The 14,938-nt window shown below is 37.2% G+C and overlaps 1 protein-coding gene across 2 annotated transcripts in view; it reads right to left on the reverse strand.

The window, feature by feature from the left end:
- The window catches only part of LOC123526837 (trifunctional purine biosynthetic protein adenosine-3-like), a 59,036-nt gene that overhangs the window by 18,104 nt on the left and 25,994 nt on the right, over positions 1 to 14,938 (reverse strand). For both annotated transcript variants that reach the window (XR_008367086.1, XM_053523411.1), the window contains exons 13-18: positions 14,398 to 14,512; positions 12,748 to 12,946; positions 10,975 to 11,223; positions 5,040 to 5,242; positions 4,384 to 4,537; positions 3,683 to 3,793 (exon numbers count right to left, since the gene is read on the reverse strand). Coding sequence is in view for 1 of the 2 variants with exons in the window: in XM_053523411.1 (XP_053379386.1) it covers positions 3,683 to 3,793; positions 4,384 to 4,537; positions 5,040 to 5,242; positions 10,975 to 11,223; positions 12,748 to 12,946; positions 14,398 to 14,512 (1,031 nt within the window). In the remaining variant the exon portion in view is untranslated. The remainder of the gene's footprint in view (positions 1 to 3,682; positions 3,794 to 4,383; positions 4,538 to 5,039; positions 5,243 to 10,974; positions 11,224 to 12,747; positions 12,947 to 14,397; positions 14,513 to 14,938) is intronic.

Here is a 14,938-nt window from a genome sequence, read left to right on the forward strand (position 1 = left end):
TTCGGACAATGTCATTCTTGTATCTGACCTTTGGCCTCTAAGTGTGACCTTGACCTTAGACCTAGGGACCTGGATCTTGCGCATGACATTCTGTCTCGTGGTGGTGAACATTTGTGCCAAGTTATATCAAAATCCCTCCATGCATGAAGAAGAAATGCTCCGGACAATTTTTTTAAGAAAATATGATAAAGGGGAATAACTCAAAAAATAGGCAAGGCAGAGTTATTGTTCTTGCACACTGCACTTCCTCCCAATGTGTTCTATCAGTGTATGACGTTTGAAGAAAATCCCTCCAGTACTTTTGGAGTTATGCTCCGGACAAATTTTTTTAAGAAAATAAGATAAAGGGGAATAACTCAAAAAATAGGCAAGGTAGAGTTACTGTTCTTGCACACTGCACTTCCTCCCAATGTGTTCTATCAGTGTATGAAGTCTGAAGAAAATCCCTCCAGTACTTTTGGAGTTATGCTCCGGAAATTTTTTTTTTAAGAAAATAAGATAAAGGGGAATAACTCAAAAAATAGGCAAGGTAGAGTTATTGTTCTTGCACACTGCACTTCCTCCCAATGTGTTCTATCAGTGTATGAAGTTTGAAGAAAATCCCTCCAGTACTTTTGGAGTTATGCTCCGGACAAAGATCGTTGCGGACGCACGCACGCACGCACGGACGGAGAGCATTTCTAATATCCCCTTTGCCTTTGGCGGGGGGATCAACAAGTATTTCCTTTGATATGACCTAGTGACCTAGTTTTTGACCCCAGATGACCCATATTCAAACTCGACCTAGATTTCATCAAGACAGTCACTCTGACCAAATTCCATGAAGATCAATTGAAAAATACAGCCTCTATCGCATACACAAGGTTTTCTTTGATTTGACCTTATGACCTAGATTTTGAACCAAGATGACCCATACTCAAACTCGACCTAGATTTCATCAAGGCAATCATTCTGACCAAATTTCATGAAGATCAACTGAAAACTAGAGATGCTTTTGAGAAAAGTGCATGTGTCCCACAACTGCCCCTATGAAAAATGTTAGTTTCTCTAGATGTTTTAGACGAGTGGATCCAATTAGATGGTCTGGATGAGTGGATCCAATCAGTAATTCAAGGGCCATAAATCAGAAGTGCCTGGGCGGATTTGGCAAGTTATCGAACTTGGGTAAGGTCTTATGGCCAAACACATTTTATTCAAGTTTGGTGAAGATCGGATGAGAAATGTTCGACTTAGCGGACAAGAGTAAACAGACGGATTTTTCCGGTAATTCAAGGGCTGTAACTCTAAAATGCCTGGAACGATTTGGCTAGTTATCGAACTTGGCCGAGGTCTCATGGTCAAACACATTTTGTTCAAGTTTGGTGAAGATCGGATGAGAAATGTTCGACTTAGAGTGCAGACAAGAGTAAAAAGGCCGATTTTTCAGTAATTCAAGGGCCGTAACTCCAAAATGCCTTGACCGATTTGGCTAGTTATCAAACTTGGCTGAGGTCTCATGGTCAAACACATTTTGTTCAAGTTTGGTGAAGATCGGATGAGAAATGTTTGATTAAGAGTGCGGACATGAGTAAAAAGGCCAATTTTTCGATAATTCAAGGGCCGTAACTCCAAAATGCCTGGACCGATTTGGCTAGGTATCGAACTTGGCCGAGGTCTTATGGTCAAACACATTTTGTTCAAGTTTGGTGAAGACTGGATGAGAAATATTTGAATTAGAGTGCGGACAAGAGTAAAAAGACCGATTTTAGGTAATTCAAGGGCCATAACTCCAAGACGCCTGGACCGATTTGGCTAGTTATCGAACTTGGCCGAGGTCGTATGGTCAAACACATTTGGTTCAAGTTTGGTGAAAATCAGATGAGAAATGTTCGACTTAAGAGTGCGGACAAGCTTTGTGATAGACACACAGACACACACACAGACTGGAGTAAATCAATATGTCTCCCACACCACTGTGTGGTGGGAGACATTAATACAGCCTCTATTGCATACACAAGACTTTTCTTTGATTTGACCTAGGTTTTGATCCAAGATAACCCATATTCGAACTCAACCTAGATTCCATCAAGGCAATCATTCTGATCAAATTTCATGAAGATCAGTAGAAAAATACAGCCTCTATAGCATACACAAGCTAAATGTTGACGGACGACAGACAGACAACAGACGCCGAACACTGAGCGATCAGAAAAACTCACCTCAGCATTGCTCAGGTGAGCTAAAAACAAAGAATATCTGATGTATAGGCATATACAACATTGCTACACTTGACACAAAAGACAAAAGAAAGAATAACTAGAGCTATCACTAAAGGTGATGAATGTACCCCCAGCATGCACTGACACAGTACATTGCAATCTGACGCACACAAGATTGTATAATTATGTGGACTGTATGTATATAGACTGTATGTATACAGTATAGTAACAAAAAACAAAGTCCCATAACTATGCAGAATATTTATCTAAAAGAATGTAACATGCACCATGCACAACTAGGGTTGGTACTGATCACTTGTGTGAAGTTTCATAAAATTGTGTGTAAGGGTTTGGCAGATTAGGCACGCACAAGATTGCGTATGCAGACTGTATGTACATAGTATGTTAACAAGAAACAAAGTCCCATAACTCTGCAATTTTTTTTTCTGAAAGAACCTAACATGCCCCATGCACAACTACTGTTGTTACTGATCACTTGTGTGAAGTTTCATTAAATTGTGTCAAGGGGATGAGGAGAGATGGTGTGCACAAGATTGTGTCTATGTATATAGTATAGTAACAAAAAAACAAAGTCCCATAACTCTGCAAATTTTTTTCTAAAAGAACCTAACATGCCCCATGCACAACTACTGTTGGTACTAATCACTTGTGTGAAGTTTCATTAAATTGTGTCAAGGGGATGAGGAGAGATGGTGCGCACAAGATTGTGTCTATGTATATAGTATAGTAACAAAAAAACAAAGTCCCATAACTCTGCCAATTTTTTTTCTAAAAGAACCTAACATGCCCCATGCACAACTACTGTTGGTACTGATCACTTGTGTGAAGTATCATTAAATTCTGTCAAGGGGATAAGGAGAGATGGTGCGCACAAGATTGCGTCTACGGACAGACGGACAGACGGCCAGACAGACAGACAACCTGAAACCAGTATACCCCCTCTTACAACTTTGTTGTCGGGGGGTACAATAATTTGAATATTCGACAAAGTAAGGAACCTTTAAATACATTGTCATCTTAACAATCTTTTCCCCTTGACTTAGACAACACAGATGCAGCTATTGTGTTAGGCAAACCTCTATACATGAATAGTAACAGTGAATGATGCCAATAAAAAAGGCAAAAACATGGAATAGTGCCAAACTCCAGGCCAGGCTCCATGCTGTTCGCTTTTAAAGCCTATTGGAATTGGAGAAACTGTTAGCGAACAGCATGGAGCCTGACCAGACTGCGCGGATGCGCAGGCTGGTCTGGATCCATGCTGGTCGCATACCCACTATGTTGGTTTTCTCATGGCACGGCTCAATTATAATGACATGAAGAAATTGTTTGAAAGATTTAAACTGATGTACTGGGTGAATCTCCTCTTTGACACAAGTGGTACACACACCTACCCAGCTTAATACCCCAACTTTTTCCAGAGGTATGTTAAACCATTAAAACAAAATAAAGTCGACACCTACCTGAGCCAGATATAAGTACACCAACTCTCTTTTTCCTGCTCACACCAGGAACATGCCTCCAGCACTGTATCAGGGCAGACTGCAGTTTCTCTATGATCACGCGTCGCTCTCCTACAATACAATCATTCTTCTTTTAGAACTATTTCATTTATTTATCTTTACCCTTTCCCTGCTAAAGTCCTATAATGAACTTACGCATCTTTCAATTTGGACAGTACCATTAACTGTTTAAAGGAGTACTTTTAAAAAAGATACTGACTGAACAGCGAACAGAGCAGATCTTGATCAGACTGCACAGATGTGCAGGTTGATCAATATCTACACTGGTCGCAAAGGCAGAATAAATTTTGTCCTGGTGAGCATGATAAGGTTTAAAACCTTTTTTTTCTAGTAATTCTGTTATGTTAAAAAGATAACGGAGAACTTCTCTAAGTAAATGAGGTTGAAAATGGCTTAACTAAATTTGACTATATTGCCAAGTATGAACAAATCACATCATTTACTGTTAAATCACAATGATTTATATGACCATATCTTTAAGATTACATGGGCTGAATAGCATCCCAACACATGAATAATTTTTTTTATTAAATAAAAAAAAAGTTTAATTTTAGAATTTAGACATGCCAAAATTCCTGTCAACATAATTCATGTTAGCGATTACGGCTATAGTAACTCTTTGAGTAACGCTTTAAATATACCCGTTTGTTTCTCCACAGATCCAATCACAGCTGCTGTTTCTCCATTACTAGAGAGCTGTTCCACAATCTGACTGGCTAGTGACTGGTCAACAATAAGTACTGCCCCAATACCACAGTTAAATGTCTTGGCCATCTCACTCTCTGGGATATTACCCTAAAATAAAACAACAGCAATCTGTCTGTACATTTGTCTTGTCATGAAGAGATTTATCAAGTAAAATCAGTTTACTGGTGCTATCTTTGTTAAAGTCTCATCACATGCCACTTTTCACACTTATCCCAGCTGGAAAATACATTTTCAGTCATCACATGCCACTTTTCACACTTACCCCAGCAGAAAAATACATTTTCAGTCATCACATGCCACTTTTCACACTTATCCCAGCTGGAAAATACATTTTCAGTATCATTCAAATTCTTCATAAAGTTTAAACAAGACACATCTGCACAACAACTACATGTGGGGAAGTTGACCAAAACATTTGGATCATAATTCAAAATTATACTCAAAAACATTTGGCCATCTTCTCCATATGTAGTAGGTGAGGAGATGTGTCTTCTTTAAATCATCATGCAAAACAATAAACAACAGCATACCTCATTTGAACACTTAATACATCAAATATTTTTGAAATGGCATCTGTTATAAAACTAACCTTTTCTGAAAGCCAGCCAAACACGGGAGGCATGTTCCATTTACTGGCATCTAGCCTAACTCTATGTCCGTCTGGGAGGATTCTGGGTATATTCTCTATCAGACCTCCCCCAGTGATGTGGGCAAAAGCTTTAACATCTCCAGTCTTCATCAATGGTAGCACGGAATTCACGTATATTCTGGTCGGGGTTAAAAGGTCATCTCCTGCAACGGGTAAAAAGACAGAATGGACAATTATGATAGAAGTCCATATACAAATACATGTGTAAATTACAGATACTAACAAACTATCAAGTTCCTTTCTGCATTTCATCAAAATCACATGACTGGAACATTATCAACAAACTTTTTCAACTGTGCCATCCTTGAAAAAAAAACAACATGTGTACGAATGTTCTCTTTCCTGGAGGTGTAGTCGGAGAGATTGGTAGACAGTCATTTTCAACTTATTTTTTTCTAGGGCTGTCATTGATAGAAACGATATCGATGTATCGACGATATTTTTTTGTCGATCGATTATCGATTCCCATTTTCAAAAATCGATATTTTACAGAGAGAAAAAATTACCCAAATAAACACTCAGACCCTAAAAAATAACTAAAGTTCACAAAGTTGTAAATTTGGATAAATGCAAAAAAGGAGTGAAGGCAAAATAAAAACAAGAGCTGTCCGTAAGACAGCCAAGCTCGACTATTCGAAATATTGTCACAGAAGCAGGAAATTATTACCCAAAATGTTAAATATCAAAAGAGTTTTAAGTTCGAAAGGGGACATAATTTGACTAAAATACATATCAGAGTTATGGGACTTGATGTTATCAACTAGTTTTATAACCCGAAGAAACATGTTAAGTTTCAATTCAATATCTGCATTAGTTTTGGGGATAGTAACTTGCATGTTAAACTTTAACCAGAATTTTCTAAGTCCAAAAGGGGGCATAATTTGCTCAAAATACATGTTAAGAGTTATGGAACTTGACCCAGTGAGGTTGGTAATTGACCTTGAAAAAGAATAAATAAGTTTCAAAGCTATATGCCTTTTGGTAATAGCTGTATGTACTTGCACGCAAAACTTTAACCAGGATTTTCTAAGTCCAAAAGGGGGCATAATTTGCCCAAAATACATGTCAGAGTTATGGGACTTGGTGCTATCAACTAGTTTTATAACCCCGAAGACATATGTGAAGTTTCAATTTAATATCTGTAGTAGTTTTGGAGATAGTTACTTGCATGTAAAACTTTAACCAGAATTTTCTAAGTCCAAAAGGGGGTATAATTTGCCCAAAATACGTGTCAGAGTTATGGGACTTGACCCAGTGAGGTAGGTAATTGACCTAGAAAAAGAAAAAATAAGTTTCAAATCTATATGCCTTTTAGTAATAGCTGTATGTACTTGCACGCAAAACTTTAACCAGAATTTTCTAAGTCCAAAAGGGGGCATAATTTGGCCAAAATACATGTCAGAGTTATGGGGCTTGACCCAGTGAGGAAGGTTATTGATCTAGAAAAAGAAAAAATAAGTTTCAAATCTATATGCCTTTTAGTAATAGCTGTATGTACTTCCACGCAAAACTTTAACCAGAATTTTCTAAGTCCAAAAGGGGGCATAATTTGGCCAAAATGAAGGTCAGAGTTATGGGACTTGGTGCTATCAACTAGTTTTATAACCCCAAAGACACATGTGAAGTTTCAATTCAATATCTGCATTAGTTTTGGAGATAGTAACTTGCATGTAAAACTTTAACCAGAATTTTCTAAGTCCAAAAGGGGGCATAATTTGCTCAAAATACATGTCAGAGTTATGGGACTTGACCCAGTGAGGTAGGTAATTGATCTAGAAAAAGAAAAAATAAGTTTCAAATCTATATGCCTTTTAGTAATAGCTGTATGTACTTGCACGCAAAACTTTAACCAGAATTTTCTAAGTCCAAAAGGGGGCATAATTTGGCCAAAATGAAGGTCAGAGTTATGGGACTTGGTGCTATCAACTAGTTTTATAACCCCGAAGACACATGTGAAGTTTCAATTCAATATCTGCATTAGTTTTGGAGATAGTAACTTGCATGTAAAACTTTAACCAAAATTTTCTAAGTCCAAAAGGGGGCATAATTTGCTCAAAATACATGTCAGAGTTATGGGACTTGACCCAGAGAGGTAGGTAATTGACCTAGAAAAAGAATAAATAAGTTTCAAAGCTATATGCCTTTAAATGATAGCTGTATGTACTTGCATGCAAAAACTTAACCAAGGTGTGACGCCGACGCCGACGCCGACGCCGACGCCGACGCCGACGCCGACGCCGACGCCGACGCCAGGGTGAGTAGAATAGCTAGACTATTCTTCGAATAGTCGAGCTAATGAAAGATGCTATTAATTTTTATGTATTTCTTTTATTTCATAAATACAAATACAACACAATCAAACAGAAATATGGAAAGTAGGCAATAAAACTTAAAATAGCATTTACAGGAAGGTATATAGTATGCATATGAACAAATAGGTTGTTAATCTAACTTAATAATCAATATATCGATGTATCGTCGATATTTGTCTTCTGATATATCGGTATCGTCGATACGCCTAAGACCCAATCAATGACAGCCCTATTTTTTTCCAAGGCCATACACTCAAAGCTAATGAAAATATAGCAAACTGAAGTTATATTATGATTAAACAAGAGGTGTCGGAATGACAGGGTGCTCGACTATTCAAAGAGATATGTCCTCTTTCCTACAGATAGAGACTATTATACTAAACAAGTGACAAAAATTTCAAAGCCATATGTCAAAAACTTTACACGATTATATGAACTAGTACGAAAAACTTAACCATGATTTCTAAGTCATAATTCAGCCAAAATCCTTGACGGAGTTATGTACTCTTGCCTATAACTGGACATGGTGATGGTAAACAAGTGTTGAAAGTTTTAAAGCTTTATCTCAAAAGACTTTGTCAAAATGTGTACTGGTACGAAAAACTTAACCAAGGTGTGACGCCGAAGCCAATTTCTGCATGATGCAAGTTTTTCAATGCTCTCATTGTCAATTTCTGATGCAGATGTTTTTGTGGTTATATTTTCACTCCTCACATTTAGCAATATCACCAGTGCTGTTTACTTGTTTTTATTGATTTCTTTCTTTTTTTAACACATGCGAGCGCCTGTTGGATGAATAAACTGGAAGCATTTTGATACATTGATCAACATTTGGTTATTTCTCTTGAAATGCTTAGTGAAAATGATCCATGAAATCTAAATGACTGTATATAGGTATATTGTTGTCACAGAGTTGTAAATTGAAGGCTTTAGAGATAAGTAAGGGCGCATGTCACATCTGTGTTACTTTCAATAAACTAGAGCTATCATTAAAGGTGATGAATGTACCCCCCACATGCACTAACATAGTACATTGCAATTTGACACACACAAGATTGCATAATTATGTGGACTGTATGTATATAGACTGTATGTATACAGTATAGTAACAAAAAACAAAGTCCCATACTATGCAGAATATTTATCTAAAAGAACGTAAAAGAACGTAACATGCACCATGCACAACTACAGTTGGTACTGATCACTTGTGTGAAGTTTCATTAAATTGTGTGCAAGGGTTTAGAAGATTTAGGAGCGCACAAGACTGCATATGCAGACTGTATGTACAGAGTATGTTAACAAGAAACAAAGTCCAATAACTCTGCAATTTTTGTTGTTGAAAGAACCTAACATGCCCCATGCACAACTACTGTTGTTACTGATCACTTTTGTGAAGTTTCATTAAATTGTGTCAAGGGGATGAGGAGAGATGGTGCCCAGAAGATTGTGTCTATGCATATAGTATAGAAACAAAAAAAAAAGTCCCGTAACTCTGCAATTTTTTTTCTGAAAGAACCTAACATGCCCCATGCACAACCACTGTTGTTACTGATCACTTGTGTGTAGTCTCATTAAATTGTGTCAAGGGGAGGAGGAGAGATGGTGCGCACAAGATTGTGTCTACTGACAGACGGACAACCTGAAACCTGTATACCCCCCTTACAACGTTGTTGTTGGGGTGGGGGGGGGGGGAAATAAAGATTTTATTATAACTAGAAGATCTATTAACATTACTCCTACTTATTTCCTATGGCTGCAACAGATTATAGTTCATATAAACTCAAAAGGGTAAGATATTTATCCCTGGAAAGATATCTATCCTATGAACTAAAACATAAAATTTGCTTTCAGCTGGTCAAAAATAGTGGAGGGGGAGAGAAGGAGTAGAGGCCATATTTTTGGCTAAATAAGAACACTGCAAACAAATAAATTTTCAAGGTTGATAATGTGTTCAGATTAAGATTAAGATTAATACACAAGCAAAATGAGAGTAGCTTCACTTTCAAGCGTTAGCATTTTGCAAATGAAATCTTTTATATGAAAAACAAGAGCTGTCTCTATTAGTGATGAATGCCTCCAGTGTGCCCAAAAATGCCACAGTTGTCTGTGCAAAATGTGCCAAAACAGTTTAGGGTTGCATATTTTGTGACCTTGACCTGAAAGACCAGGGTCATTAATGTGACACTGTGGAATGATATTTAGGTAAATGATACGGATACGTTACCTTTCGTGAAAACTACGAACTTGCGCCCCCTGGTATCAAAATGTGACGTGCAATGTTGCACTTTGCATTATGCTTACTTTCAACTTGCTTAGTGGCTGATTGCATCTTTCATATTGTGTGGTCACATCGTGTATTTTCTTCTGTGAGCATTGTAACTGTGCAATGTTGCTTATATACAGTCCCGGCATGTTGAAATATTCCAATACGCTACACAGCACTGTCATTTTGCCAAATGAAATTATGATATAGACATCAGGGTCTAGGCAGCAAAGAAGTTGTAACTTCCAGCACGCATGGTATCATTGTCAGCAAGCATGGTATCATTGTCAAACATGGTATCATTGTCAACAAGCATGTTAAAGGTGCCAGCATGCATGATTACTATACCAGTAAGCACAATGGGAGTGTCAGTGAGTAAATTGTTACAGTCAGCAAGCATTGTGTAATATTTACCTAAATATCATTCCATATGACACATCTCAATATGGTTAACATTTGTGTCAAATTATTTTCAAATCCCTTGATAACTGGCAGAGTTATGAACCAGACACCTGTTAACCTTTGACTTCTTAGTATGACCTTGACCTTGGAGCTAGGGCTATGAGTCTTGCGCAGGACACATTGTGTCATTATAGTAAACATTTATGCCAAGTCATTTCAGAATCCCTTCATGGATGGCAGAGTTTTGGACCGGACATGAACCTTTGACCTCTATGTGTGGCCTTGACCTTAAAATTAGGAGTCTCAGTCTTGCGCATGACATGTCGTCTCATTATGGTGAACATATATGCCAAGTTATTTCAAAATCCCTTTATGGATGGCAGAGTTACAGCACTGACAAGAATTTACACGGACCAACACATGGAGGGAAAGTGCGATTTTGTTTGTTTGTTTTGGGTTTAACACAGTTTTTCAACAGTATTTCAGTCTTTTAACAGCAGGTAGTTAACCTAACCAGCGTTCCTGGATTCTATGCCAGTAGATACCTGTTCTCTGCAAGTAACTGCCAACTTTCCCACATGAATCAGAGGTGGAGGACAAATGATTTCAGACACAATGTTGTTTATCAAATAGTTACGATTTTAATAATGATGTCCACCTTATGGGGGTATGAATTTATGAAAATATAAATGCATGCAAGTTGACTGGAAACATATGTTTTATGAATGAGGTTCACTGTGTCTGCCTTTGTGTAAGAACAGATGAAATTGAAATTTTCTAATATTTGCAAAATTGCTCTATTCTTAATTATACAAAACATAGATCTATGTTAGCCTAAGTTGGTAAAAAATATTCTTCATTATCATTGTATGTCTCAAAATATCCTACGATAACTTACCAAGACTGTTTCCAGTTTTGAATGGCGACGGTTTATCATATCTCAACTCAAGCTTTTCCACAAGTTTTCTAACCAAGCTGAATCCGTTACTATGGAGACCACTCGATCCTAGCCCAATCACAGCATCGCCGACTCGTATATTCTGAACACGTGGTAAAATCTTGTTACGTTCTACAGCACCCACAGCAAACCCAGCGATATCATAGTCTCCTTGCTGATACATGCCCGGCATTTCTGCTGTCTCCCCACCTGTACATTGTCAACAAATATCCGTAATAGTCTTCATCCAATTAATACACACAATCTAAAATTTACATAATTATACCAACCTAAACAGAGATTATGGATGCCATCAATCTAACCATTTATCTGGTATATTCATTTTTGTAATTTGCTTTTTTTCCTCAATCACTTAGAAGCTCATCATTGTACATTGTACACCTCCATTTCTATTTCATTTGTAGGGATGACTACTGAGGCCAATTTTGACTATTGCAATACTATTGATATTGCTTAAAAACTATTGCGATACTATTCTATTGCAGGTTACTATTGCGATACTATTGCAATCGTTATTGGCCATCATATTTTATACAGTAAAGCTACCAACTGGCATTGTTACACAGTGTAAGAGACGGCACTGTTTATAATTGCTGTTAACACACATTGAGAGGTTTGTATAACTGAAACGGACAGAAATAATTCTAACATTAAATATTTCTTGCCTTCCTTGGCTTTGGAAAAATAAGTAAAACAATAAACCTATGCAAGGTATACTCAAACGAATCAGCCATTTTGTTGCGAATGTCAACATGTTTAGTAACCCAAAGCATCAAAAAAGACGAAAATTAACAGATCGGATTAAGGTGTACCAGCACTAAATGAAGGGCCCTACCGAACAGTCTGCTGTATAATACAAGTATATAGCCTTCTTTCTCCATGTCCATGGTACATTTTCTCATCTAAAATTAACAGGTTATTTAAATATATTTAATCAAAGTTTCTAAGAAACTAAACTTATTAATTATCTCCCAGACTTCTCAGTCCTTTATGGTAGTTTAATTCCGTGAGGGTAATTATTGTAATGGAGACGTAAACATTTTCCGAGGCGCAAATGAAAGCTGGCTCTGTTTCTTGGTTTATAAATTATAAATTATTTCTGTATTTACAAAAATTTCAAAACTATCGAAACTATCGATTGTTGAAGGAACTATCAGCGATTGTTATTGGATCGTGACTTTTCTATCGATGCATGCTATCGGGACACTTAGTATCGCAATGCATCGATAGTTCGATGTATCGTTACATCCCTATTCATTTGTTTACTTTCATTTTGAAAAACATGTATTAAACAGCCAGCCAAGGCAGCAATACCATCTGTTTGCTTAAGACATGTGACTGCTAAAGACAAGTTAAAATTAGGACACAAAGTCAATTCTTCAACTTAGATGACTGTCTGTTTAAGCCAAACGACCGTTTTATAAAGGTGACTGCTAAGACAGATTTAACTGTTCTTCTATTTCCCAGTGGTTTCCAAAAAAGTAAAAATAAATTGAACCAGTGATTTTATTTATTTATAGAAACACTTGACTGTGCAGTAAAATATGTAGAAAAGTTTTTCAGCCAAAAGTACTATTAGTCAACTTGGCCATCTGGCAAGACAGAGTAAATAGATACTGCTATATACATTGAACTGCAGGAACTTATGCGTATAACACTTTTCTACAGTATGTATGAAGCAGTAAAGGAAATATAATGCAACAGATTTCCTACCAACAAGAGCACAACCAGCCAGTCTGCAACCTTCAGTGATTCCTTCAATGACGTCCCTTGCCACACTGACCTTCAACTTCCCCGTAGCATAATAGTCGAGGAAATACAGAGGTTCTGCTCCATGTGCAAGTATATCATTGATACACATTGCTACAAGGTCTATACCAATGGACTTGTGATGTTCTATCGCCTGCGCTATCTAGAATGTAACAGTAACACACAAATTAGAGAACGTTTTCATACACACATCTATTACTAAGGATAGTAAATATTTGACCAATATGATAATGCTGTCAAAATATTACCTGGACAATATTCAAAATGCCAAACATCTACCATTCAAACCAAATTTGACAAAAATTTGTCATGAAGTCTGCATGGGCCAGGTGTGATTTACTAACACAACATACAAGAGTTGTCCCGAAGACAGTGCGCTTGACTTTTCTCAGTGCTCGACTCTGAATTAGAGCTTTGCCAGTAAAAAAACAAGAGGACCATGATGGTCCTGAATCACTCTCCTGTTCCCACATGACCCAGTTTTGAACAGAGTATGACGTCGTTTTTTCTATTATTTGACATACTGACCTAGTTTTTGAGCTCATGTGACCCAGTTTTGAACTTGATATCATCAAGATAAAAATTCTGACCAATTTTCATGAAGTTCCATTGAAAAATATGGCCTCTAGAGAGGTCACAATGTTTTACTATTATTTGACATAGTGACCTAGCTTTTGAGCTCATGTGACCCAGTTTTGAACTTGACCTAGATATCATCAAGGTGAACATTCAGACCAATTTTCATGTAGATCCATTGAAAAGTATGGCCTATAGAGAGGTCACAAGGTTTTTCTATTTTTAGACCTACAGACCTAGTTTTTGACCGCAGTTTACCCAGTTTCGAACTTGACCTAGATATCATCAAGATGAACATTCAGACCAACTTTCATACAGATCCCATGAAAAAAATGGCCTCTAGAGAGGTCACAAGGTATTTTTATTATTTGACCTACTGACCTAGTTTTTGAAGGCACGTGACCCAGTTTCGAACTTTACTAGATATCATAAAGGTGAACATTTTGACTAATTTTCATGAAGATTCATTAAAAAGTATGGCCTCTATAGAGGTCACAAGATTTTTCTATTTTTAGACCTACCGACCTAGTTTTTGACCGCAGTTGACCCAGTTTCAAACTTGACCTAGATATCATCAAGATGAACATTCAGACCAACTTTCATACAGATCCCAGGAAAAATGTGACCTCTAGAGTGGTCATAAGCAAAAGTTGATGGACGGACACTGCGCGATCACAAAAGCTGACCTTGTCACTTTGTGATATGTGAGCTAAAAATTCCAGTTAAAAAGGGACATAACTGTCAAAATTCAAATCAGAGTTATGGGAATTGTGTCTCCAGGTGTAGATAGTAAATAACTACTTTAAGTTTCAAGTCAATAGCTTTGATAGTAACAGAGATATTTGACTTGATAAAAAAAATTAACAAACGGCGATGCAGACGCCGATGCTGACACCAGGGTGAGTACAATAGCTCTACTTTTTCTTCAAAAAGTCAAGATAAAAATGGAAATCACAACATATGAAATACGTTACAATGTGGTTAACTTATCTTTGAATCCCTTCCATGCTGACCTACCTTGAGTTTGGTTCCAACCCCATCTGTGCCAGACACCAGAATAGGATCCTGGAAACCAGCAGCTTTCAGGTCAAAGAGGGCACCAAACGATCCAAGAGCTGCCATACACCCAGATCTTAAAACAGTTAAAACAATCTTTTGGATTTTTGATTACACTAGTTATTTTGCATAAATTCAGAACCATTCATTTATATGGTATCCAGTAACAACTGGGCTTTTCATCAGGAAACTGAGAAGAGGCCTTGGCCTTTCAAATTGGGAAATTTCTGCACAATAATTGTCCATTTTGGGAAAAATAATCAACCAAAAATAAACAACGAAAGACGAAACAAATTTATTTCCGCTGAAACAGAGTAAAATCCAGGCTATGGAACATAACGTATTAGACTGGTAATGTGTCACACATGTTTCTGTGCACTGTTAGGCTATATTGTAACAAAAAATCAATACCAGACAAACACTTCCTCTGGAAATACTAAAGAGTAAACAAAATCTTAATTATCTGTTGCAAGATTTTCGGAAATTTTACCTTGCATTTTGG

This window comes from Mercenaria mercenaria, chromosome 14 (genome assembly GCF_021730395.1).
Source record: "Mercenaria mercenaria strain notata chromosome 14, MADL_Memer_1, whole genome shotgun sequence".
NCBI classification, from domain to species: Eukaryota; Metazoa; Mollusca; class Bivalvia; order Venerida; family Veneridae; genus Mercenaria; species Mercenaria mercenaria.